The following is a 24,608-nucleotide window of genomic DNA, read 5'->3' on the forward strand; positions in this document are numbered from 1 at the left end:
ATGTTGCGAGATTAAACTTGCAGTTTTTAGAGGAAAAAAGTTTAAATAAAATGTTGAGAATAAACTCATTCAATTTAGAGAATAAAGTCATTGTGTTTCGCAAAAAAAAAAATACGTGAAATTTAGAGTAAAAAAGTTGAAATACAATGTTGAGAATAAACTCATACTTTGAGAATAAACTCATTGTGTGAGTTTATTCTCAACATTTTATTTAGACTTTTTTTCTTAAAATTGAACACGTTTTTTTTCTCAAAACACATCGACTTTATTCTCTAAATTTAATGATTTTATTTTAGACATTTTTCTTGAAATTTAATTAGTTTAATCTCGCATTATAATAACTTTAATCTCAAGATGGTTTTATTTTTTATTATTGCTTGGCCTTAATCCTCTTCCATGATAAGGTGATACATTAAATAGACTTATTTATTTTTTAATTTTTTATTTTTTTCACCTTAGCCCAAAAGTACCGTCACAATCAGGGTCAAGTGCTCCAGCACTTCACACAAGATCGAAATCAACACTGTCCCGCTCAACCATGTCAAGTGGAAGCAATCGCATGCCACTCTCCTGTGTTCCGGCATCATCCCGTCGCAGCTTGAGCACCGCAAACTGCACTTTCTCTTCAACCCGTATAGCTAGTCCTTCACCCCATAGGCTACCCCTGCGAACTGCAGTTAGCGAATCCCGCAAGCAGCCGTTTGCCCTCCGAGTCACTGTGGAGCTCCCAGTGAAGTCTAGGACTACTACTTGCAGTGGTCCTGCAAAGGACGTCAAATCATCACCAAACCAACCCACCACTACATCTGTCAGGAATCGAACCAAAGCTTCTGCTCACTCGAAGAACACAGTTTCCTTGAAAAGGGAAAAAAGCACAAGCAACAACACACCTGCAGCCAGATAATACACTGTGACTGCTGTTTACTGGGATTGTTTCATCTCAATTACTTGAACATCTAGCCTCAAAGTGTAATCTGCCCCATTGACTAAAATTTACCTTTTTTATTTAATTTAATGTTCTTCCTAATCAATGAATGGCTAGTTCCAATTTTGGATTCTGCACCAAATAATTTTATGTTGTACTATAAGATGTAGAGCTTTCACTTTGATGGAAGTTTCTTGAAACATAATAGAGGAAATGTTGCATTTAGCTTACACGGTGCTATACTGTATATGAGTTGTTCTGTTGTGCATATTTCATTTAGTATATTACATGTTTTTAGCCAGCACAAATTATTATACACCACTAGACACACAGAACATTGTAAAATCTGCCACATATCCATGGACAAATGCACTAATTTCCTCTGGTCTGCAGCTCGGCCCTCTTTGTAAACCTTGTGATGATGGGCATGCCTTGTCTTTAGCTTGTTACGTGTTTGATGATACTGCTGTATGCTTGTACATATTCTTTTCAGTATTTCTTGCAGAGACCTCTTTATTTTTATCAGGTAAAGGAAATGGTAAAGTATTTGGGTTTTAATTTTGTTAAAGGAATATATTGTGGGTTCTACACCGAGTTGTCTCGTTTTCTAAGCATGAAAGAAATCACACAATTATTGATAATTGTCAGTACAGATTATTTCTAAATGAACAATTCTCACCTCTTTTGCTCTTATTACAATGGTGAGATATTAATCAAGATTTTTGTTGGAATAAGGAGCATAAAATGATCCAGTCTTAATTGTGTTATGTTGTTGTTTTTCTACACAAGACACATTTCACTCACTTCATTCATTAAACTGCTTATATCAAACTGACTCTTTTTAATCGGTCATCTAAAAATATTCAAACTTGCTCATGTTCCTTACCAGTTTGAATCAGACAGTGACTGAAATCACATCTGAATCCCCCACAGATCTTTGTTTTATGAATTAATAACATAATTAAAAAAATAAATATAATTTTTTTTATATCTGTTGGTGATTTTCTTAAATATCTGAAATTCAAGAGTCAAATTAAATTGACCAAATCTTGCAACAGAAAGAAAAAAAGGCTTTTCTCCTTTAATACAGACATCTCACTTGCTATTTTCAATCTAAAAAAGCTCATTGTGGAACCAATGTATTTTCTATGTCCTCTTTCCAGCTAGTCAGGTGAACTTAAGTTAAAAGTGAACTTTTAAAGCCTGGGACTCTTCTTTTCTTGAGCTTACCAAGACAAAGACCTTCTTGTGTCTCATACAGGCCCTGAAAAGCATGACCGGGAAGAGTGTTATAATAACATATAGCAATTCAGCATTTCACATCTCCTCAGACTATTCTCTGCTCACCATTCATGACAGACCTACCCAAGTGTTTCTCCAGAACAGAACAAATTTCATCAAGAAGATCTAGATTCTGATGGGTGAGTAGAACATACATTAGGAACAAAGAACAATATCAAATCTATCTGGCAGCTCATCTCACTTTCAGCTATGAGGTTTGAGGACATCCTTCATGAAATTGGTGGCTTCAACAAGTTCCAGTTTCTGGTTCTATACATCCTATGGCTCCCACGCGTCATCCTCCCGCTGCACTTCCTGCTCCACAACTTCATCTCAGGTGTGCCACCCCACCACTGCGCCCTGCCTCACTTGGATGACCGGTACACAGCTGGCACAGAGAAGGACAGTGCTGAGGTGTCGGCACAGATTCTGGCACTTGGCATCCCACATAATGCAGATGGGTCCTACAGCTCCTGCAAGATGTACCCCCTTCCCCTGGACTTTGACCCTAACGCTAACCTCCCCCTAGTGTATGGAAACCGATCAAATGTGTCGGTGCCATGCCAGCACGGATGGGTATATGACCACTCACAGTTCACCTCAACTACCGCAACTGAGGTAAAAAAATAAACAAAATGCTTTCCTGTACTTTATATGTTGATGATATTTTGAGTATATGTTACTTATTATATCGACTTCAAAAGCTAGAAGGACTTTGTCTTTTACCCCTTTTGAAAGGGTGCCGTAAAAATGAACTTTATTTCACCAGTGTATTCTCTAACAAATATGTTAATCTTGGTTTAGCTTGGTTAATCTTATCTTAATACACAAGCATAAAAGCTTGTATATTGAGGTATGATTTCTCTCTCTTGTTCCAGTGGGATTTGGTATGTGACAACAAAAAGCTTAACCAAGCCCTTGCCACGTTTTTCTTCATTGGAGTGACAATAGGTGCTGTCATGTTTGGCCAGTTGGCAGATAAGTATGTTATTTTTTATTAATATTATGTTCTAAAACCATTTGTTCCATGGTTTTTTTCCTATGAGTGTTAATTTTCTAGCATTTCTTTCATCAATGGACCTTATACGAGATTCCTTAGGCTAAAAGCCTGTCACATGACTTTTCTACAATCAAGTGTCTCTACTCACATGTCTGAGGTTGAAAAACGATTCATTCCCCTTGATTTGTTCTGCATAGCTGACTTGTACATATTTATAATTGTTATTTGCTTTCACAACAGAGTTCAAATATTCTTTATCTCATTATTTGTCACGGAAGGTCACACATCAAAACTGCTTACCTCAGGCTATCTGTGTAACAAGCATGACAGAATTTATCCACAGTTTCCCATGTGATTTTCAATGTGCGAATATCCTGTGTGGTTATATATATCTTTTTTTATATCACTCCACAGGTTTGGCCGTAAACCGATGATTCAGGTTTCCTTTGTGGCCAGTTCTATTTTTGGAATTGTTGAAGCCTTTTCCACATCTTACGTGATGTTCGCCATAGCAAGAGCCTTGTGTGGACTGGCCCTGACCGGGATGTCTATCACCACAGTTGCCCTGTGTATCTATCACTTTCTTATTTCTTTTCAATCTCTCTAGTCAACATGAAATCCAAGATGATCCGGTTTATATTCTTGTGAATGATTCATGAATGATTTTAATGCTTTTTAAAGTCTCTAATGCTCACTAAAGCTGCATGTATTTGATTTAAAAAAAAAATTCTAATCCCAAAAGTTTTACATCAGATTCTAGAAGAAAAACAGGTTGAGCACACGTATCATGCTGGTTTAGAATAAAAGACACGATCACTATTGTTTTTCACAGACTCAGTCATGCCATTTTGCTGTTTATGTGCATGCTATTAATACCTTCATAAATTCTGCTCATTCTACAGGTGTTGAGTGGACAGACGTTAAACATCGCACATTTACAGGTACCATCATCAGTCTCGGGTGGAGTGTAGGGAACATGCTTTTGGCTCTTCTGGCATATCTCATCAGGGACTGGAGACACCTCATCCTGGTAGTGACTTCACCTTGCCTTGTGGGCATAATTGCCTGGTGGTAAGTGGTGGAACTGCACGTGAAAAAAAAACCTCTGGATTTTTAGGCCTCTAAATGTGCTTCATGGATAGGCCTACATGAATATTTTTCTCTTGCGTGTTTTATCTCAAACGGTGGATTCCTGAGTCGGCAAGATGGCTGCTTGCCAATGGCAGGGTGGAAGAGGCGCAGAAGTATCTCATTCAGTGTGCTAAGATGAATGGAAAGCACAGTTACACTCATAAACTAGACACTGAGGTAAACATATCCAGCTATCCTCTAAGTTATTATTATGATAATCAGTTTTGATCAACCTTTACCTCTTGATTAAAAAGACCTTAAAGAAAATCACCGTTGGTGAGGTCTCCAACAAGAATCATTCCTACCTGGATCTAGTGAGGACACCGAAACTGAGGAAGATTGTGTTTTTCTCAGGGATTTTCTGGTATGTGAGGAATTTTTTTGTTTGTTTTCCATTGTGAAACAACAGTCAAACGCTGTGTATCGACAGTCTTCATTTAAATCTACAGGTTTGCAGTTGCTTTTACCTACTATGGAATCAGCTTCAACATCACTGGGTTTGGTCTGAACATCTATCTCACGCAGTTTGTCTATGGAGTTATTGAAGTCCCAGCTAAGGTCGGGACCTACTTCACTCTGGATTGGATTGGACGCAGAAATGGCCAGGCGTGGTCTCTCATTATAGCAGGAGTTCTGATTGGACTAAACAGTATAATCCCAACAGGTACTCCTTCATTCTTCATCACCTCTTTATACCAAATTTTATGGTGGATGTTAATTATTTAAGAAATAATATATTGGTTTTGTTGTGTTGTTTCATCCACAGAGTTTTCTGCTGTGCGAACAGGGATTGCAATTATTGGGAAGGGATTCTCTGAGGCAGCGTTTACCATTGCCTTCTTGTACACATCTGAGCTTTACCCTACTGTACTCCGGTAACTTTTACATTTTTATGTAATATTATTCTAATATTTATGTATTGTGTATTTATATTTTAAGAAAAGGACCAAAACACTTACATTTTCCTCTTTACATTTTTTTTTAAATGAAAGAACTTTCTCTGCTTCTCTGTATCTTTCCTAGGCAGTGCGGCTTGGGCTACACCTCTTTTATAGCACGTATCGGAAGTTCGCTGGCTCCCATGGTCATATTATTGGAGGACATGTGGCGCTTTGCACCCTCTCTAGTGTTTGCTGCCACTGCAGTTCTCAGTGGATGTGTGGTCTTCCTTCTGCCTGAGACCACGAATGTTCAGCTTCCAGAGAATGTTCTGGATATAGAGGAGGGCAGGTATAGTATATAAGCATACCAAAATTGCTTTCTGCTGAATCACACTAAATGTGAAGTACTGTTCCACCTATGAGACTTTAAACAATCATCCCACATAAAGTTTTTAAGCGACTTACACTACATTCAAGGTATACATTTTACCAGTTCACCGTTATACTGGATCTAATTGTGAAATGCTATGCAATATTTTTTCTCGTAGTTATTTATTTATTTATTAAAGGCACACGATGACCATGGAATCGGAGAGGGATGTTGAACTGAATGAGATGAATCCAGCACCTCCGAATTTACAAGAGACGGATTCATGAAGACAAATAAAATATAAGGGTGCAAATGTTTGCATGACTCTTGTGTTCTTGTTCATTATGCATTTATTCTTGCTATGGAATGCTATACCATCTGTATGTTTTACACCCTTTTATAGACTTAAGTTTAGAATTTAGAGTTTTGATATTAGCACATTGTCAATATGGTGATGTTTGAAAATTATGATTTAATAGTAGCAGTTAGCACAGTTTTGATTAACAGTAGGCTATTTGTATTTTAATAATTATTTTCCCTTTTATTATTAGACTCTCAAATAAATATTTTACACTGTTACCACAGTTATGCATTCAGGTCTCTTGTCTGTCAATCATCTATCAATAACACTCCATAGCGGCAGGGGGTGCAAGTGCATCTCATACAGCTTTAAATACAACAGAATGAGGCGTAGTCGAGTTTCACAGGTCAGCTGTTCGCTGACGTGCTGCTGCTAAGCGCCCAAGGAAGGTTTAATTTTATTAGGATTTTATTAGAATATGACCGTGAACAACATGGCAGATCCAAGACGACCGAGTAAGATTTTTCGGTGAGTAGTTTGTCCGTATTTGAGACTATTTAAGAGATGACTGAGATGAGAGTTTTGATCGGCTTTCGTTAGCATCACTGTTAGCAACAGTTCGGCTAATGATTAGACGAGATTAAATCAGATTTACGTTTTGTACGTTACGTAATAATATGTTTTAAATGATAACATCGATGGAATTAAAGATCTATGCTAAATTTATAAATGTGAATCTCTATAGTCGTTTATTAAATGTTAGTTTATATGCCAGCCATCAATCTACAATTGTGTGTATTAGATTACAATTGTTGCACATTTAACCTATGCCATTATTGTTCAACTAGGTATAGTTTTATGGCTTTCTCTGACGAAATTGTGTGATGTTTGAATTCCAAGATGGATTCTGCACAGGCCTGGAGGATTTAAGGAACAACTGGCAACTCAGCTGTTTTTTTTGGAAGTAATATTTTTCTTATTAATAGGAGCAATGTGGGGTTTTTTTTTTGGACTGTTGGTTTTATAACACTAAGGTGTTTTCTTCAAAAAACTTAACCATGTTTGATGGTAAATTTAATTTTTTATTTGTCTATAACCTATTACACCACTAGGTGGTAACATTTTCTCTGATCACATTGCCTGCAATATTATAATTTAGGCCTATTATATGGTTCTTCTCATCTAGTCATGTTTTCTGATTGGCAAACATATCGTCTAATTTGATGCCCTGTCTTTATCCACAATAAATCTAACTTAACAAATAATCCAAACCCAGTAAGCCATCTCAGCAGGGATGGCATGAAAACCAGTTGATCCACCCACAGTCCTGGAACGCAGGGACGTACACTCATCAGCCCAGCTGGCCAATCAGAGGCTGACAAATTGACAGATGTAGCTCCTGTACGATCGTTTCAAGTTTTCTCTGTGCTCACCGGTTGTTTTTATGTATGTTATCACACTATGCTAAAATATTCATATGCTGTGAATGATTTTGAGAAATAAATGAGCGATTTTGTGCGCTGCTTCAAACATTTCTTTGTGGCTGTAATTTTCATATATACACAAGTAATTAGTGCTAATTAGGACACTTTGAAGTGCAAAACTAGAGATTGATGTTAATGTATTCATCCTGCTGCTGCTGCTTCTGACTAAATGTGCGGATGGAAGTTTAAAAAAGCCTTTTATTCTGAGAGATTTAGTTTTTCTGAGAAGATACTGCTGCAAACTGATAAACAGTACTGTACAGGCATGCCAGATGTGTTCCTCTCAGTGTGTCCAAGATGGATTCTGCACAGGCCTGGAGGATTTAAGGAACAACTGGCAACTCAGCTGTTTTTTTTGGAAGTAATATTTTTCTTATTAATAGGAGCAATGTGGGGGGTTTTTTTGGACTGTTGGTTTTATAACACTAAGGTGTTTTCTTCAAAAAACTTAACCATGTTTGATGGTAAATTAAATTTTTTATTTGTCTATAACCTATTACACCACTAGGTGGTAACATTTTCTCTGATCACATTGCCTACAATATTATAATTTAGGCCTATTATATGGTTCTTCTCATCTAGTCATGTTTTCTGATTGGCAAACATATCGTCTAATTTGATGCCCTATCTTTATCCACAATAAATCTAACTTTCATGAATATGAGGGATCAGTCTGGTTTAATAATTTGAAATAAAACCTATTTGAGAAATTATGCACTCACTGAAAATGTTAAACAATTCAGAATTGTCTGGTTGAAATCCACCTTGTTTCTGCGTTGATATTATTTTTGATTTTATTGCATTTTGAATTATATATTACAACAATTTTATATATATATATATATATAACCCTTTACATAAGAAATACTTGTATAAGAAATATGAATGTATTATTGTGTGTCCAATTTCATTTATTATGACAAATGTTTTATGTCATTGATGGTCAAAGCTGAGTAAGACGCTGAGTCAGCATTTTACCGTCATTTGACAATTCAGAGACCCCTTTTCTTACGTCTGATCACGCGTATTGGCTAATTCCTAATCCATAATTATATTTTATTATAAATTATTCTAAGAAATATTACTGTTCGTTAATGCATTTTCATTACGTAGCCCTCTGTCTGATCAGTGAAATTTGCCTTTACATAAATAATGTGTACACTCTCATAATAAACCTGCGTAATGAAGAGAAGATACAAATAACCATAGTCTCTCCAGCCACCGCGCAGAAGCGGTCAAAACGCGTAGTTTTAATCGGCGCGACACTGCTCTCAGCGCCAGTACAGTCACGTATCCGTTACGCGCGCAGAGCGAGACTACTCGTCCAAGTGCAAGCGGGTCTCGCGCCGCGTAGAGTCGTTTCTCGAGAGCCTTGATTGTCACATCTGACGAGAATCAAAAGAGTGCACTGAGAAAACATACAACATTATCTGTTTTGCTCAACAAAAATACTTAAAGACAGAATGTTCCGAGCTTGAAGATGGATATGACCTCCTGCTCTGAGAAAACGGACCTCGGACCATTCAGTTTGTGGAGTTTTATTGGTAGTTTTGTCAGTTATAAACTACAGGTGATCCGGACGGGTCCAGATTCCAGGATCTTCTCAGAAAAAACACAAACCTCTCTGGTGAGTGTCGTGGAAAGTGTTTGTCTCTTTATTATCTTCACAATTGCTTAATATTTCTTTATTTCTTTCCCTTTATTTTTCCCCTTTAAAGATATGTCTATATTATGTCTATATAATATTTTGCTCTAAATACAAAAATGAAATGTATATATCTTGTAAAATATAAAATGTGTGTAAATTATGTTATAACATTAAATACTAATTATATATTAGAAATCTTTTATTTTACAAAATAACCTAATTTCATCTGTGAATATTTATTTATACATTTTATGTATTTTTATATTATCTATCTATCTATCTATCTATCTATCTATCTATCTATCTATCTATCTGTCTGTCTGTCTGTCTGTCTGTCTGTCTATCTATTTTTGGTACATAAAAATATCTCTACTTGGAATATCTCTGACATCTGAGAAGAATTATAATTTTAATCTTTCTTTTGTTGAAAAGTACCATAAAATTCCACGATCCCTTTGGTAATGTAACATGGCCAAACTATGGTATTCTTTGAATTACCTTGAAGTACCATGTAAATATGTGATTTTCCTAGGCCTTCCTGTTATATTCACTATACCATAGTATTGGTTGTGTTTAACACAGACTTTTGCATTTGTTAGATGATCTTCTGCCCATCTTTTGCTGTTCTCGGTGCGATGGCTTATAGCCAGAGCTATTTATCATAATGTGTTCACTCAGCAGATAGCATATTATTTATGCTCTGAATGGTACTAAATGCAGCAAATCATTTTATTGTGTGTTCAAAGATTTTCCTTTGCACTCCTATATAACAATACACATGTCAGCAGCAGAATTGGCTGAGACTGAATTTCATCAACCGTTTCTGATTACAGTTCACTATAAAATACATTTTAATATGCAGCCATGTGAAATGCCTAACACTGGAGAGAAGTATAAAAATCGAGTTCAGAAAAACTGAGTTTGATACTTGACATCTTTGAGTAGGGATTGTGATGGCCATTATTTCCATGGGTAAGTTTTTGTGGTTTTGGAGAACTTTGTAAATGTCACCCTAATTGCACGTATTCATACACACCCACACAATGGTGAGGCTGTCTGTGGGCTGGTGCAATGGACATCCAACCCACACAAATGGCCACTTGCTGTAACACACAATGATGCAAATTAAATCATCCAAAATTGGGTCTTACTACCTTTTGTGGCTATGCTTATGCTTTACCTTGCCATTACAGCGAGATTTATGGTGTTGTCGCTTTAGCAGACAAAGAAAAGCGGGTTTCTTTTGTCTTGTCCAGGAAGCAGCCGATGCATCAAACCCTTTAAAAAAGGATGAGATGTGTTCCTGACTAAAAATACAAAAACATGAATGTCACAATACTGCCAGGCTCCAGGAAGAGACCTAAAAGTGTTTGAAGGCCTTTCAGGATGTCTTCTGTTTCTCCTTCACCTCACTGAATATATTCCCTGTTGGAACTGGCATGGCTTTGCTCTCCATTGGCCAAAAATAAAGAGGCAGATTTAGTTAGTTCCATCTTTAGTGTCTGATCATTGAGACAAGCTGTGTCTCTCCTAATCACAGCCTGACAACAAAACCCGCCTGTCAACAAAGAGCACAGCCATAATAAGGACTGTAGTGCGAATGTATTCCATTCACGTTTTGGCCACTGTGCTTTACTCCATCTGTGTCTTTGCTTTTATCTACTCTTTGTACTTTGGGGAAGATCACAGCATTGCATTTTGTCTGTGCATGTGTGAGTTTATTTTTGAAATTGTTGAGTGTGTATGTGTCACTTTAAATTACTTTATTCCTCTGCCCGTGTCACAGTGGACAAATTCTTCAAACACCGTCAGCATAAATTGTAGTACCAGAGTGCATCATTTATTTTCACCTGACGTTGGCCTATTGCAATTTTCTCGAAACAACTATGCAGCCTGTTTTAATTAAACCTCCCTTGGTGTTTTTCTTCTCTCTGCTTCCCTTTCCCACTTGATTACACGTCACATATTTTCCCCTTCACTTCCTTTTGCTTATTTATTTATTTATTTATTGTTGCTGTCAGTTTTTATTATTATTATTATGATGATGATTTATAGTATTATGAACAACTTAACTATAAATATTTTCTAATAAAGACGTTTTATTTAATTATATAACTGTGTTATTTTTTTTATTGGAAAATATTGCTCTGATGGTGTTGATAATGCTGCAAACAAATAAATAAATAAATAAAATATTGACTCTTTCTATATTTGTAGCATTACCATCTCAGAATAGGTGTTCCATTAAAAAAAACATATAATTAAAAATAATTATCAATAATAGTAATACCAACAAAAACAAGAAGAACAATAATGCTTCAAATGTATATATATATATATATATATATATAAAATTTATTTTCAGTATTAGAATCACAATAGAAGTGTTTCAATAAAGAAATAAGGTTATTGTAATATATAAATAATAATTCAAATAATTCAACATCACTCATCACAAAAATATAAAATATCTTTTTTCTTTTAATTTCACTTTAGTATCCATATTCTACAAAAAAATTACACTAAAAACATGTTTGTATTAATATATTCACTTCTGTATTTTCTACCCCCATAGAGCCATGCTGTCTCCCATGTATGCAGACAGCTCAGTCATCATGGAGAGAGCGCCGCCCTTGCGGAAAGGAGGGAGAGTGCAACCTCAGGGCCACAGACTGCGCTCTCATCCTCCCACCAGCGGAAGCAGTGTTTGTGCCAACCCCACCTACTATCATACTGTGTATGACATGAGTGATGAAGCATGCCCAGTTGACTCCTTTGACTATAGCAAAACCAATGGAGGGGAAACCGTAGTGACGGATGGGACACTTTACTCTTTGATGCCCAGTGACTCTCTGGTTCCTCCCATCAGACGGAGAGGAGGCCTAGTTGACCACCGTGATGTCATCAAAGCACACCAATCCCATAAACTGCAGAGCACTCCACAGGCACGACGAAAACAGTGGGAGTGAGTATTAAAGAACTGGTTACTTTTTGAAATGACTGTGTTTGTTAGTTTGAAATGTACTAGAAAAAAGTCCATCATAAAGCACCAATCACACGGGTTTTGGCATGTTTAGTCATTTGATGACATTTACCTCTAATGCAATTTTGCGCAAGTAGTTTAATGTCAATGTTAGTCCTATGAATTGAAATAATCAACAGCATAACCTTGTTTCATATGAAATGTCAACAAAGATCCACATTTTGATAGAGGTGGTTGTGAAATACACCCACCTCATGCATCTTATTTTTTATCTAGGGTTTTTTTTTTTTGGAATGTGGTTGAAAGCTTGTACAAAATCTGGATTCTGAATCTATTCCTCTGAGACCTAGTTTGTTTCTGTGCCTCCTCTACAGCCTTCAGGGAGCAGACTGTCACTCAAAATATTCATCTCCTATCATATCTCTGAGAATAAAGGGCAGGTCATGTAGGTGTGTGTGTGGAGAGTATGTGTATGGTATGGACACATTGAAGGACACAGTGATGACCCCGGCTTCGTTTGGACTCTGTGTGTGCAGTTGTGTCTGACAGCAGTTAGTGAAAACCTTGAGCTCTAGTGAAATAGATGATGCTTGAAATCTGGAATGGAAAGGGAACAAATTCAGACCAAGATGAAAACGTAATAAGATAGAGGTGGTTGTGAAATACACCCACCTCATGCATCTTATTTTTTATCTAGGGTTTTTTTTTTTTGGAATATGGTTGAAAGCTTGTACAAAATCTGGATTCTGAATCTATTCCTCTGAGACCTAGTTTGTTTCTGTGCCTCCTCTACAGCCTTCAGGGAGCAGACTGTCACTCAAAATATTCATCTCCTATCATATTTCTGAGAATAAAGGGCAGGTCATGTAGGTGTGTGTGTGTGGAGAGTATGTGTATGGTATGGACACATTGAAGGACACAGTGATGACCCCGGCTTCGTTTGGACTCTGTGTGTGCAGTTGTGTCTGACAGCAGTTAGTGAAAACCTTGAGCTCTAGTGAAATAGATAATGCTTGAAATCTGGAATGGAAAGGGAACAAATTCAGACCAAGATGAAAACGTAATAATTGAGTTGAATTACTGAAATAAATGAACTTTTCCACGACATTCTAATTTATTGAGATGCACCTGTATACACACATTATGAAATAAAAAAATATACCTAAATTTATATTTATCTATATCTTTATTTATTTAGTTTTAGATAAAGTGTATATTGCATACAAAGATAATTTATAAATGACTTGCACATCATGTCAAGATATAAACATTAAAATGTTTATTTTATATTTAATATAAATATTAAATATTTTTAGATTAAAAAAAAAATTATATTTACTGTATACTTTATATTATACTTCATTTTATACTTTTAGCTATAGTGAATAAACAATTTATATATGATTATGTCAGGATATAAGCATAATTTTATATTTAAAAAATATATATAAAAATTTAACTAATGGCTTATTTGTAGTTGTTTCTGGGATAGAAGGAAACAAATTGACCTAAATAGTTCACAGTAGAGAGTGCATGTTCTTGACATTGTTAGCACAATATATGCTCTGCTTCAGGTCTCTGGTGTGTAGAAGAATATGCCCACGTTTTTGTGTGTTTGCGTCACGGTGGGACCAAGTGAACAGTGAATATAGAGTGGCAGTGGAATCCAGTCACGATTTCTGTTGCACTTTTGGGGTGTGGAGGCTTCCACTCTCATCGCTCACCCACTCAATCTGGCAGCCGTAGCAGTGGGGAGACGTGAGATAACAGGTTACTGACAGAAAATGCACTCTCACCTTATTCCACTCACTCATTTTTTCCCCCTCACTCTCTTCTCTCTTTTTCTTTCCCTTTCTTGTCTCTGGTCTGGGAGTGATCAGCTGTAACTAAATATGAGCCCAGGGAGTCTGTCACACAGCAGAGAGGCAGATAAATGCACAAACAAACAAACACACACACACACACACACACACACATCTAAAAAGCCATTAAAGCTATTCAACACATGAGATGTTGCAGTTTATATACACACAATGGGGTTCAGAAGTCTGAGACCACATTGAAAATCTTAATGTAAGACTTAATGTAAGTCTTATTGTGACCAGGCAGACTCTTTTGTGGAGATGGTCAGATGCTTGATGCTCAAATCATGCTGAAAAACATTGTTAGCCTGGAAACCATTTTATGGATTTAAATTAATACACTTTAATTCAAAATTAATTATAAAAAATTTATATAAATGTGAAAGTTATATATTAAAATTATGATTTAATAATTGGTTTTGTTTTTGTATTTAAGAATTATTTAAAATATTTAAAACTTATTATACTTTATTATATAGATTTTTATTTTTTATTTTATTCCCCTAAAAATGCAAGCCCAATAAAACAAGTGATAGTTTCATTAGTGGTCTCAGATTCTTCCAGTACATATACAAACACATACATTGGAGAGTATGTATATACTATTAAGTATATACTCTTTCTTTTTCTCTTTCACATGTTTTCCTGCCACTGCCTTGTGCTCGGTGTTTTCCATAAACACGGGGTTCATCTCTCACACACTCTCAATTAGAGCAGTGCTATATTAAAACAGCCTCTTAAATAGACAAAAAAAACTTGTGTCTCTTAGCTGTGTATTGCATCTTTTTTTCATCCCTTCATCTGTGTTCCACATCCCTCCCCCTTATCTGTGCTGTAGATTACTTCAAATCTTATTTCAGTGTATCCTATTTAGTTTTAGAATGAGAGGCTGTAAAATCAAAACGTTGAAGTATTTTACATATAGACTGTACAGACACACACAAATGCTCATAATCACACACACACAGTCTTATACAGAGACACTTGGCAGCAAGTGCGAATGGATCAGTGGGCAGCGTGACAAGGGGGCAGTTTTAGAGCAGACGCTTCCACAGTTTCCACTGGCAGGAGAGACCTAAGCTACATAAATAGGGTAGTCGTGCTATTTTTAGCACCCATAAAATGACTTTTTAGTATTACCAAGGCCGCAATGAACTAAAGTGTTGATTTAAGGCAGAGAGACTGAGATGATTTGTGGAATGTGATGTTACAGGTGCGAGGGTGAGTGATAGGTCAATGTCATCTCGAATGATCTTGGCAGCTAGCAGCTGCAGTTCTTTTCCCAATGAATGAGAGAGTGCCAACAGACGCAAATGTACAGGCTTCCTGATTAGATTCTGCAAATAGTTTCTATGTTGATTAATAACAGTTGCAAGGGCAGAAATTTGGACCTTGGTGAAATGTTATGAATTTTATGAAGTATAATTCTTTTCCTTAGACTATGAGAGACCTTTTTGTTTTTTTTGTGATGTTTATTTACAGCCGCACAATTTGTAACTGTACCATAACTATAGCTGCACAATTAAGTTGCAGACTTGAATACAGTAATGTTCAAAAGTTTGTGGTCGGTAACATTTTTAGGTCCAGATTTACTAAACAGGGCAAATTAGCGTTAGATCGCAATTCCATAAAAGCGCAGATGAAAGGGGAAAATTCTGTGGGTGATTTACTGACAATGCACACATTAAAGAACACACTCACAGCCAGATAATTTCCATAATGACCAGTGCAATCTACCAAGAGCAGTGTAAATTACCGCCTACTTTAAGACATGCTTTTTTGGGGCGTTAAATAATGGCATTAGGTTGCATGATTCATTTTAATACGGGAAAAAGGGAAAACTTAAAAAGTGAAACTCCTACAAATGCATATTCAATAAGGTCAGGCGCAAAAATAACTGCCCACGCCTTTTCAGTGCTAATTCTTCATTGTGCGTCTTTAGTAAACCCTGACAGTACTATTTTAATGCCAAAAGACGGTTTGCGCTGGCGCAAGCTGTTAGTAAATCTGGCCCTTAATGGTTTTTAAGAAGTTTCTTATGCTCACTAAGACAAAATACAGTAAAAACATTGTACTGTAAACAGTAATATTATGAAATATTTTTGTTTTATTTTCTATTTTAACACATTTTAAAATGTAATTTATTCCTGTGATACAAAGATGAATTTTTAAAGTTATTACTCCGTGTTCAGTGACACTTGATCATTCAGAAATCATTCTGATATGCTGATTTGCTGCTGTTTTATTTTTCCAAAGATTTGGGATGAATAGAAATGTAATTAATTAAATAAATACATTAAATAAAAACAGCATTTATTATACATATATTTGTAATTTTATAAATATCTTTATTGTCACTTAATTTATTGTGTCCTTGCTGAATAAAAGTATTGAATTCTACTTAAAACTTACTGACCCAAAACTTTTGAATGGCAGTGTTTCTTCTGTTTGATATGCAACATTTTGATGTGGTGAGACTCTTTAAAATATCTGAATGTCATTGCATTCAATAATAAAATGTCAAAATAAGTGGCATCTGCAAACATATTTTTAGATTTAACAAACTTATTCCAAAGTGATTTTAGTGGATGCATAGCTGCGCTTCCCTTAAAATAAGTAGTTTTAATGCACTTGAGTAAAATTTGAGGTCAAGATTTAGAAAGAACAGAATAAGTGAGTTAAATAATAGGAGACGGTTATTGTGACATACAGAGAAAAAAAGTGATTTACAGTGGGATACCAACGATAAGATGCAACATTTTTTGTGCTTTGTTCAGGGGAAAACCACTTTTGTGCTTGGGTGGGCAAAAATTGTGTGGTAGTAAAGTCATATTTGAAGAGCTTTATATTATATATATATCACAAAAGTGTTTTCCAAGCTTTTTAAATTCACAGAGGCAGCATAAACCTGTGCGTGAATCACAGCTGTGGGAAACAATACATCACATGCTCAACAGTTGATTGTTGTTGATTTTCATGCACAGTTGACAGAAAAGATGATATGCAGACTGCAGAGCAAGATTTATGGTAGGCTGGGGTGGCGTGTTTTACGATAGAAATCAGATATTATTTCATTCTTTTTATTCACAAGTTTAAACAATGATGCAGTGGTTTCAAGACAGGCCACTGAGAGCAGAACAAATGTCTGTATAAGGATAGTAAATCAGCTACATTGTGTGTAGCAGGCGATGCTCTCCAAGAGGAAAACAGCTTAATAAACATACTAAATAATGTCTTAATGAAAACATGAAGATGCAAACAGTTTCTGGAAGAGTTAGAAAATAGAAAATATCATTACTTTCAGATCTAAAAAAAAACAAAACAATAGAAGTCAAATGACGTTTTATTAACAAGGTTCAGGAGGAGCACGATCAGATAATCAACCAATTTGGCACAGGTGTAACTCGTTTAGCTAATCATCCTAACTAGCACAATATGTGTATATACAGTCTATATGCAGCATACTTACCTCTATCCTACGACAGTTTTCCGGCATCCCTCCTCCACCTCAACTCCTCACTCTTAATCTATTCTCATCCCATACTAGGGATAGGGGGAGTTCTCTGGGTTCGGGTTATATTCCGGGTTATATTCCGGGCTTGGAGCCCTACCCCAGGACAGCATTAGATGTAAGGGTGAACTCGTGAAAGAATCCATGATAGAAAACCAGTGTAAGAATGACCAAGGAGACATTAAATATTTAGTCAATGTGAGATCACTTAAGGAAATTGTGAAATGGAAAGTAAAGGAATGAAATATGCAGCAATCAAGAGGAGGAGTGAAACAGTCTCAGTCTGTCTGAGCATTAAGACCAATGAGAACAGACGGCAAGACAGCTTAGTATCCCCTTTAACACTAAGCCATTTGTTTGTTTTTCTTTGGTTCTTTTTGATTTCCCGTTTCGCTTGCATTCTACTTAGCCTTCATCTTGCCCTCTGTCCCTCCTTTCTTTTTTCCTTTGGTCCCCCTTTTCCAGCTCTCTTCTCTAATCTTCTTTTTATCTTGAATCAATCTGGCTGATTGCCATGCGTTGGAGACCTGTTCCAGACAGAGGCATCCCTTAGGACCTAGTTTCTCCAATGCGTGTGTGCGTGTATATTGATTGCTTTCTGGTGTGGTTGGGAAATCGTAATTCCTGACGTGTTTTAAACCCTGTTGTTATTGAACTTCCAAATACATCTCAGCAGTTTTCATGCAACTGTCTCTGCATTAGATTCATTAGTCTACATAATTACTTGGCTGGATCCTAATAGTGCGCAAATTCATTATGTCAATTTAGGAGTGTGAGTCTGGTTTTTGAGCATAATTTATTATACCTGGGATTCCTGTGTTCTCCGAGCTTGAGACTGCACCTCCTGCATCTCAATTATGCAATTGTGCCATACTGTTTTCCGCTAAGAGATCTCAGAGGTGAGTTTGTGACGTGTGTGTCTGTAAGAGAGAAAGCAGAACTGGTTTGACAGTCTGATCCAAGGGCTGATTTGAATGTTCATTCGGTTTGTTTCTAGAGTTTGTGTCTACTTAAAGAAATAGTTTATTCAAAAATTAAAATTTACTCACCTACAGGCCATCCAAGATATAAATGAGATTGTTGCTTCATCAGAACTGATTTGGAGAAATTTAACAATACAACACTTGCTCACCAATGTATCCTCTGCAGTGAATGGGTGGCGTCAGAAGGAGAGTCCAAACAGCTGATAAAAACATATAACAAATAATTCACATGACTCAGTCCATCAGTTAAAGCCTTGTGAAGTGAAAAGCCACATGTTTGTGAGAAACAAAGCCATCAAGACGTTTCTAACTTTAAAGAAGTCCTCTATCTATAATGTTGCTTTCTCCAGTGGAAGTCATCTCATTTGAATTAGGAGAGAAATACAGTTCAGGCAAGATAAATATCAGTGGATTTTGATGTGAGAGGAAAGCAGGACATTGGATTTATTTTTACACTGGAGGAAGCATTATTATGGATTATGATATTTTAAAATTAAAAAAGCCTTAATGATGATTTATTACAAACAGCTTTTTGCTTTATAAGACATTAATTGATGGACTGGAGTCATGTGGATTATTGAGATGTTTTTTTATCAGCTGTTTGGACTCTCATTCTGATGGCACCCATTCACTGCAGATGATCTATTGGTGAGCAAGTGATGTAATGCTAAATTTCTTCAAATGTTTTAAGCAAATTTGATTTTGTGTGAACTATTAATTTAAAACAAACTATTCTGGGCTGTGTTTCCCAAAAGCATCGTTACCCTAAGTTGATCGTAGCTCAATTGGTTTCAATGGGTCTACGATGTACCTAAGCTTAAGATGCTTTTGGGAAACGCAGCACTGATCATTTTATAATCAGCAATTCAATTTAAAGAGATCGAAAAATAGTCAAAATTGTCATCATTTACTCACCCTGATGTTGTTCTAAATCTGAATGACCTTATTTCTTCAGCAGAACACAAAATAAGATATTTTGAAGAAATTTGGTAACCAAACCTTTTTGATTACCTTTGACTACTATTTTATGGACAAAACACACACACACACTCACTCACTCACTCACTCACTCACTCACTCACTCACACACTCACTCACTCACTCACTCACTCACTCAGAAACAGACATTTCTCATAATATCTTCATAATCTTCTTATGTTCAGCAGAAGTAAACGAAAGCCATACAGGTTTGAAACAATATCAGGTGAATACATGATGACAAAATACAATGTTTGGGTGAACTATCCCTTTAAAAAGCATACCTAAAAATACATTCTTGTGTAGTTCATCTTTTGTAGTTTGTGAAAAACGACTCTACCTATGTTTGTGTGTCTTTCTGTGTATCTCCTGTTATTCATGTCTGTAGGGCAGAACTCACCTTATTTTATCTCTCTCCTCTGTCATTTCTCTGAGCTATTTAGATGCTAATGCAGCCAGAGAGCCCATTCCATCTGCTGTCAGACAAAAGGTCACAGCAGGGCCAGCTAAAAACTGCTCTGGGGGTCTGGACAGTCTGACCCTTATTCACACCCATTCAGACTTCCTTTTCCCCCTCACTAAATCATGGATAACAAATTATACAATACCCACACATGATTATGTTTTACAGGGTGAATAAAATAGTCTGCTGAAGGTAAATATGAGTGTTATTTATAGTGTGTGTAGAAGTTTTTTTTGACACAAAGCAAATACTCAGTATACCTTTTATTTCAAATTCTTTCATACCAATGTATTGCTTATTTTCAGGTGTCAAATAAACTGTGGATAGCCATTGTCATATATTTATGCTAGCAAACAGCCTAAACTACACATGAGTAGTAGAGGATGTTAAAGGCAAAAAATCTTGCTATTGTATAGCCATTTTTCTATAAAAAGTGTTCTATCATTAAGCAAGTCTAAGACTAGGAAAATAGGCGCTGAGAGACTAACATATCCACAACAATCTTCTAGATGGATATTATGTCATAAATCATTTCTTTATGACAATGCTTTACTTCCCTCTCATATTCAGAGATTGATCTATTACTTAGTTTCCAATGTTCTTAATTCATATTGTCGTCACAATTTGTCTAGATCCTTACAGACATTCACATATAAAAAAATTCAGACACACAGTAGAATAATAGAAAATAGCAGGAATTCAATGATAGCTATTGGCTATATTACAGTGTAAGATGCATTTATTTATGAGATATTATTGCATCACACAGCTTTAAGTACAATGGTCATGACTTTATATAATACTAGAGTGGCTGCCCTCTCCTGGGCATAATATTCCACCGCACTGTATCTGAGCATAAGAACTGGATTTTAATTTGTATTAATTTTTTTTATTTACGCTTCTAACAGGGTAGTTGTGTATCTGAATATATATTTTTATAGACATTGTTTTTTGTGGTCATTTTGACATTATTAAAGTTACAGACAGAGTAGACAGACATTAAAGAAGTAACAAGTTTTCATTAAATTAATAAGAAAGTAACAGTAAAGACTTTCCACTGTTACCAAAATGTCATGCCATTTTTTTTCTTTCTTTCTGTTCATTAAAGAATAGATCATATTTATAAGCAATATCACATGAGTAGCGGTGCAATATGGCTGTGATTCACAGCGTGGATTCCTCGGGCAATCACAGTGTGCTGATATACAGGCATATCGCATGGCTATGAGTGTAATATTGTATTTATATACAACAGTTTAACAGCACAAGTCAGTAAAGTAAAAAGAGACAACGGAGTGTCTTTAAAAACATTCAATTAAGTAGAGTGTTGTATTACTGTATTATATAGAGTATATATATATATATATATATATATATATATGTATGTATGTATGTATGTATGTATGTATGTACTGTATGTACGTATGTATGTGTGTGTGTGTGTGTGTGTAATGTAGATGCCTGTATATAATTTTTATATTTATGTTATATGAATTATATTACATTTGTTTTGTTTTAAAATATACCTGCCATGAGCAGTACAGTAGGTGGAGCTGTTCAACCTAGATACGTTTTTTGCCTGCTCTTTCAATGCCAGACGCATGGCGGCACTGCAGGACAGTGCTGTTAGATATCTGCAGCCCCACCTACTGTTTTGTCACCCTGTAATCACCCACAGCTGAGGGGGATCTCCCATCTTGATACACTTGCTCCTCTCCGTCTCTCGCCCACTCTCTTGCTCTAAGCCTCGACACATAACATTGTGATGATTATTACAGCAATAGTGTTAGAACTAGTGTTGACAGGCTCTGTCTATCAGTTTGATTGAATGGATTTAATCAGTATGATTGCCCTATGCTGTGCCTGAATTCTCTATGATCTCTGTGCAGTTGAAAGCTGTAAAAGGCTGAGAAAACCCAATCCACCAGTAGAGGACTTCACTAACATCTTATGTCACTCATGCTGTGAATAAGGTGTTCACCCTCATGTCATTCCAAACCTGTGTTTACTTCTATGGAACACAAAATTAGACATTTAATGTGATATCTGAGCTACTGTTTTCCACTAAATGACAGTGGGTGTTGACTATGTGCTGATTCAAAAGAAAAGCATCCTAAAGGTATTTTTTTATTTCATAAATATGTTCCAAGTCCTCTTAAACCATATCATAACTTTGACTTCAAATGAAAGATTATATTTACAGAAAACCTTTTTTTACATTTACATTTTCATTTTAATTTTAGTTAAAGTTTTAGTCATTTTGTTATTTCAGTTTTTGTTAAATTTATGTATATAGGATTTAATAATTTTCAGTTATTAGTTTTAGTTTATATAGATTTAGTTATTTCAGTACTTCAGCTTAAAAGGATAGTTCACCCAAAAATGAAAATTTGATGTTTATCTGCTTACCCCCAGGGCATCCAAGATGTAGGTGACTTTGTTTCTTCAGTAGAACACAAACAAAGATTTTTAACTCAAACCGTTGCAGTCTGTCAGTCATATAATGGAAGTGAATGGGAATCACAGATTTGAGAGTCAAAAAAACATACACAAACAAAACCAAATTAAACCCTGTGGCCCGTGATGATACATTGATATGTAAAGACACAAAACGATCGGTCTGTGCAAGAAACTGAGCAGTATTTATATCGTATTTTACCTCTGATTCACCGCAATGGCCGAACTGTCCTGACCGCCACCTACAGTATTTCTCAAATGGACCATTGACACTCCTAATTGAGACTGTAGATAGAGTGTCAATGGTCCATTTGAGAGCTATGTGGCGGTAATGCACTTATAAGTCTGTGATCTGCCATAAAACAAGAAGAAGACGCGTCACGCACCGGCTGAAGAAGAAGACACGAATGCGCTCAGGACAGTTTGGACATTGCGGTGAATCAGAGGTAAAAAACGAAATAAATACTGTTCAGTTTCTTGCACAGACTGATCGTTTTGTGTCTTTACACATCAATGTATCGTCACGAGCCGCAGAGTTTAATTTGGTTTTGTTGTGTATATTTTTTGGACTCTCAAAGCCGTGATTCCCATTCACTTCCAATATATGACTGCAACGGTTCGAGTTAAAAATCTTTGTTTGTGTTCTACTGAAGAAACAAAGTCACCTACAACTTGGATGCCCTGGGGGTAAGCAGATAAACATCAAATTTACATTTCTGGGTGAACTATCCCTTTAATCAAAAATGAGAAAGAAAATTTTTTTAATATTAAGTTTCATTTCAGTTAATGTTTATTTAACTAAATAAAGTGTTTATGTATCTTTTTTAAGTTTAGTTTGGGGGCCAACACTGAACCCCACTGACTTTCATTGCATGGGCACATATACACAGTTAAGCCCCCTTGGTGAATTTTAGCAAAGAAGGCTGTGAAAATTTGCATTGTTTATCCTATTGATTCTTCATTAAAAAATTCAGTAAAACAAAATAGGGGGAAAATCTCATTACGAAAATAAATGTTTTTCTTCAGTACACCGTGGCCACAATAATTGGCCACCTTTTATTCAATACTTTTTGCAACCTCCATTTGCCAACAGATAACAGTAGAGTCGTCTTCTGCCAGATGAGGTTAGAGATCACCTGGCAATAGAGCAGAGCTCATTCTTCCAACAGAACCTCTCCAGATCCTTCATATTCCCTGGGCCAGGTTGGAACCTCTCCTCTTCAGTTCACCTTGCTCATTTTTTATAGGGGTTAGGCCTGGGACGGCCATGACAGAACCTTAATTTCAAGTTTCAAGTTGATTTGTATAGCACTTTTTACGATACCAATCATTGCAAAGCAGCTTTACAGAAAATTTTACGTTTCTACATTATATTTAGGAGTAGGTTATTAGTGGTGACTATGGCAGAAATGTACAGTAAGAATCATGCAGTTAGTTACAAATTACAAATAATTGAACAGACGGTGAACACTATTAACTGCAATGATTATATGTTGCTATTAGACTTTGCGATTAAGCAAAATTTGGTAGTTTTATATGTTGTTCCAGGGTTAGCATCATCTGAGGTCTTCTGGGGGGTTGGCATCATGTCTTCTCAGGTGTTCGGTCATCTCAGACCTTCGTAAGGGTTGGATCCAGACTGAAGCTTGTGTAATTCCTAGTTGCCTCGGGATGCAAGTCCCATGGCAGAAACAGAGAAGCAAACAGAGATGAAATTAGCATAGCTGCTGTTCCAACCAAGCAAAGATGATGTGTTCAACCCTGGAACTTTTCAGAGTTTTCATGGGCCGCCGGGCTGAATAAAAGATAAGAGGATTAGAAAATGACCAGCACCCTAAACCATGTACTGATCAATTATGTAAAACCTTTAGAAGAAAGCCAGGATTGATGCTCCTCTCTCATCAAAAACCTACAATTGAACACAATTCAGAACCCGATTAAAGTGAAAATAAAGGGCAGAGAGTGAGAGAGAGAAAGAGAAAGAGAGGAGGGGAAAAATGTGTTAAGAAGAAACAAACAGGGAAAGAGGTTTGAAAAGCAGCCTGAGGGGTCTTTGTCATGGTGCTAATGGGAATTAACCAACACTGGAGGTTATTACTCGCCTACTTAAACATTACAGGTGCACTTATATTAACACATTAAAAATTAGGGAGGTCTAAAGGCAATCGCAGTGTAATTCAGCTACAGAACATTAGTTGTAGGACACACTTCTATTTGAGGTACACTTCAGATCAGCTCGTATTATGATCAGATCTGATCATAAATCACTCTTCATATACAATAATGAAATTGTCAAATGCAAATAAAAAGTTCACTATGAATTCATTCAATTAGATTTTTTATTCACTAA

At 36.1% G+C, this 24,608-nt stretch overlaps 2 protein-coding genes and 1 long non-coding RNA gene across 4 annotated transcripts in view; 2 read left to right on the forward strand and 1 right to left on the reverse strand.

Annotated features, from left to right (window-relative positions):
• LOC107571079 (tau-tubulin kinase 1-like) overlaps positions 1-1,652 on the forward strand; it is a 31,438-nt gene extending 29,786 nt beyond the window's left edge. For both annotated transcript variants that reach the window (XM_016257391.1, XM_016257463.1), the window contains one exon: positions 460-1,652. In XM_016257391.1, the coding sequence (XP_016112877.1) occupies positions 460-904 (445 nt within the window). In that variant the 3' untranslated portion in view covers positions 905-1,652. The remainder of the gene's footprint in view (positions 1-459) is intronic.
• Positions 928-18,937, reverse strand: LOC107571388 (uncharacterized). The gene is made up of 3 exons (XR_001607180.1): positions 18,883-18,937; positions 8,988-8,993; positions 928-939 (listed from the first exon to the last, which is right to left on the reverse strand). It is a non-coding gene; the product is annotated as an uncharacterized lncRNA (long non-coding RNA).
• Positions 2,274-5,893, forward strand: LOC107571290 (solute carrier family 22 member 7-like). Its single transcript, XM_016257637.1, has 11 exons — positions 2,274-2,346; positions 2,415-2,824; positions 3,085-3,188; positions 3,621-3,775; positions 4,109-4,276; positions 4,390-4,514; positions 4,592-4,701; positions 4,787-5,001; positions 5,104-5,212; positions 5,361-5,567; positions 5,788-5,893. Exons 1-11 carry the CDS (start codon positions 2,343-2,345, stop codon positions 5,873-5,875), a joined length of 1,695 nt encoding a protein of 564 aa, XP_016113123.1. The 5' UTR covers positions 2,274-2,342; the 3' UTR covers positions 5,876-5,893.
• Positions 18,938-24,608: the final 5,671 nt, after the last annotated feature.

This window comes from Sinocyclocheilus grahami, unplaced genomic scaffold (genome assembly GCF_001515645.1).
Source record: "Sinocyclocheilus grahami isolate Dianchi unplaced genomic scaffold, SAMN03320097.WGS_v1.1 scaffold3.1, whole genome shotgun sequence".
Classification (NCBI taxonomy): domain Eukaryota; kingdom Metazoa; phylum Chordata; class Actinopteri; order Cypriniformes; family Cyprinidae; genus Sinocyclocheilus; species Sinocyclocheilus grahami.

Bases quoted from the DNA above. Each gene is read 5' to 3' on its own strand.
- LOC107571290 (XM_016257637.1), top strand. The intron at 3,189-3,620 runs GTATGTTATTTT...ATCACTCCACAG, and splicing joins TTTGGCCAGTTGGCAGATAA to GTTTGGCCGTAAACCGATGA. The intron at 5,568-5,787 runs GTATAGTATATA...TATTTATTAAAG, and splicing joins CTGGATATAGAGGAGGGCAG to GCACACGATGACCATGGAAT.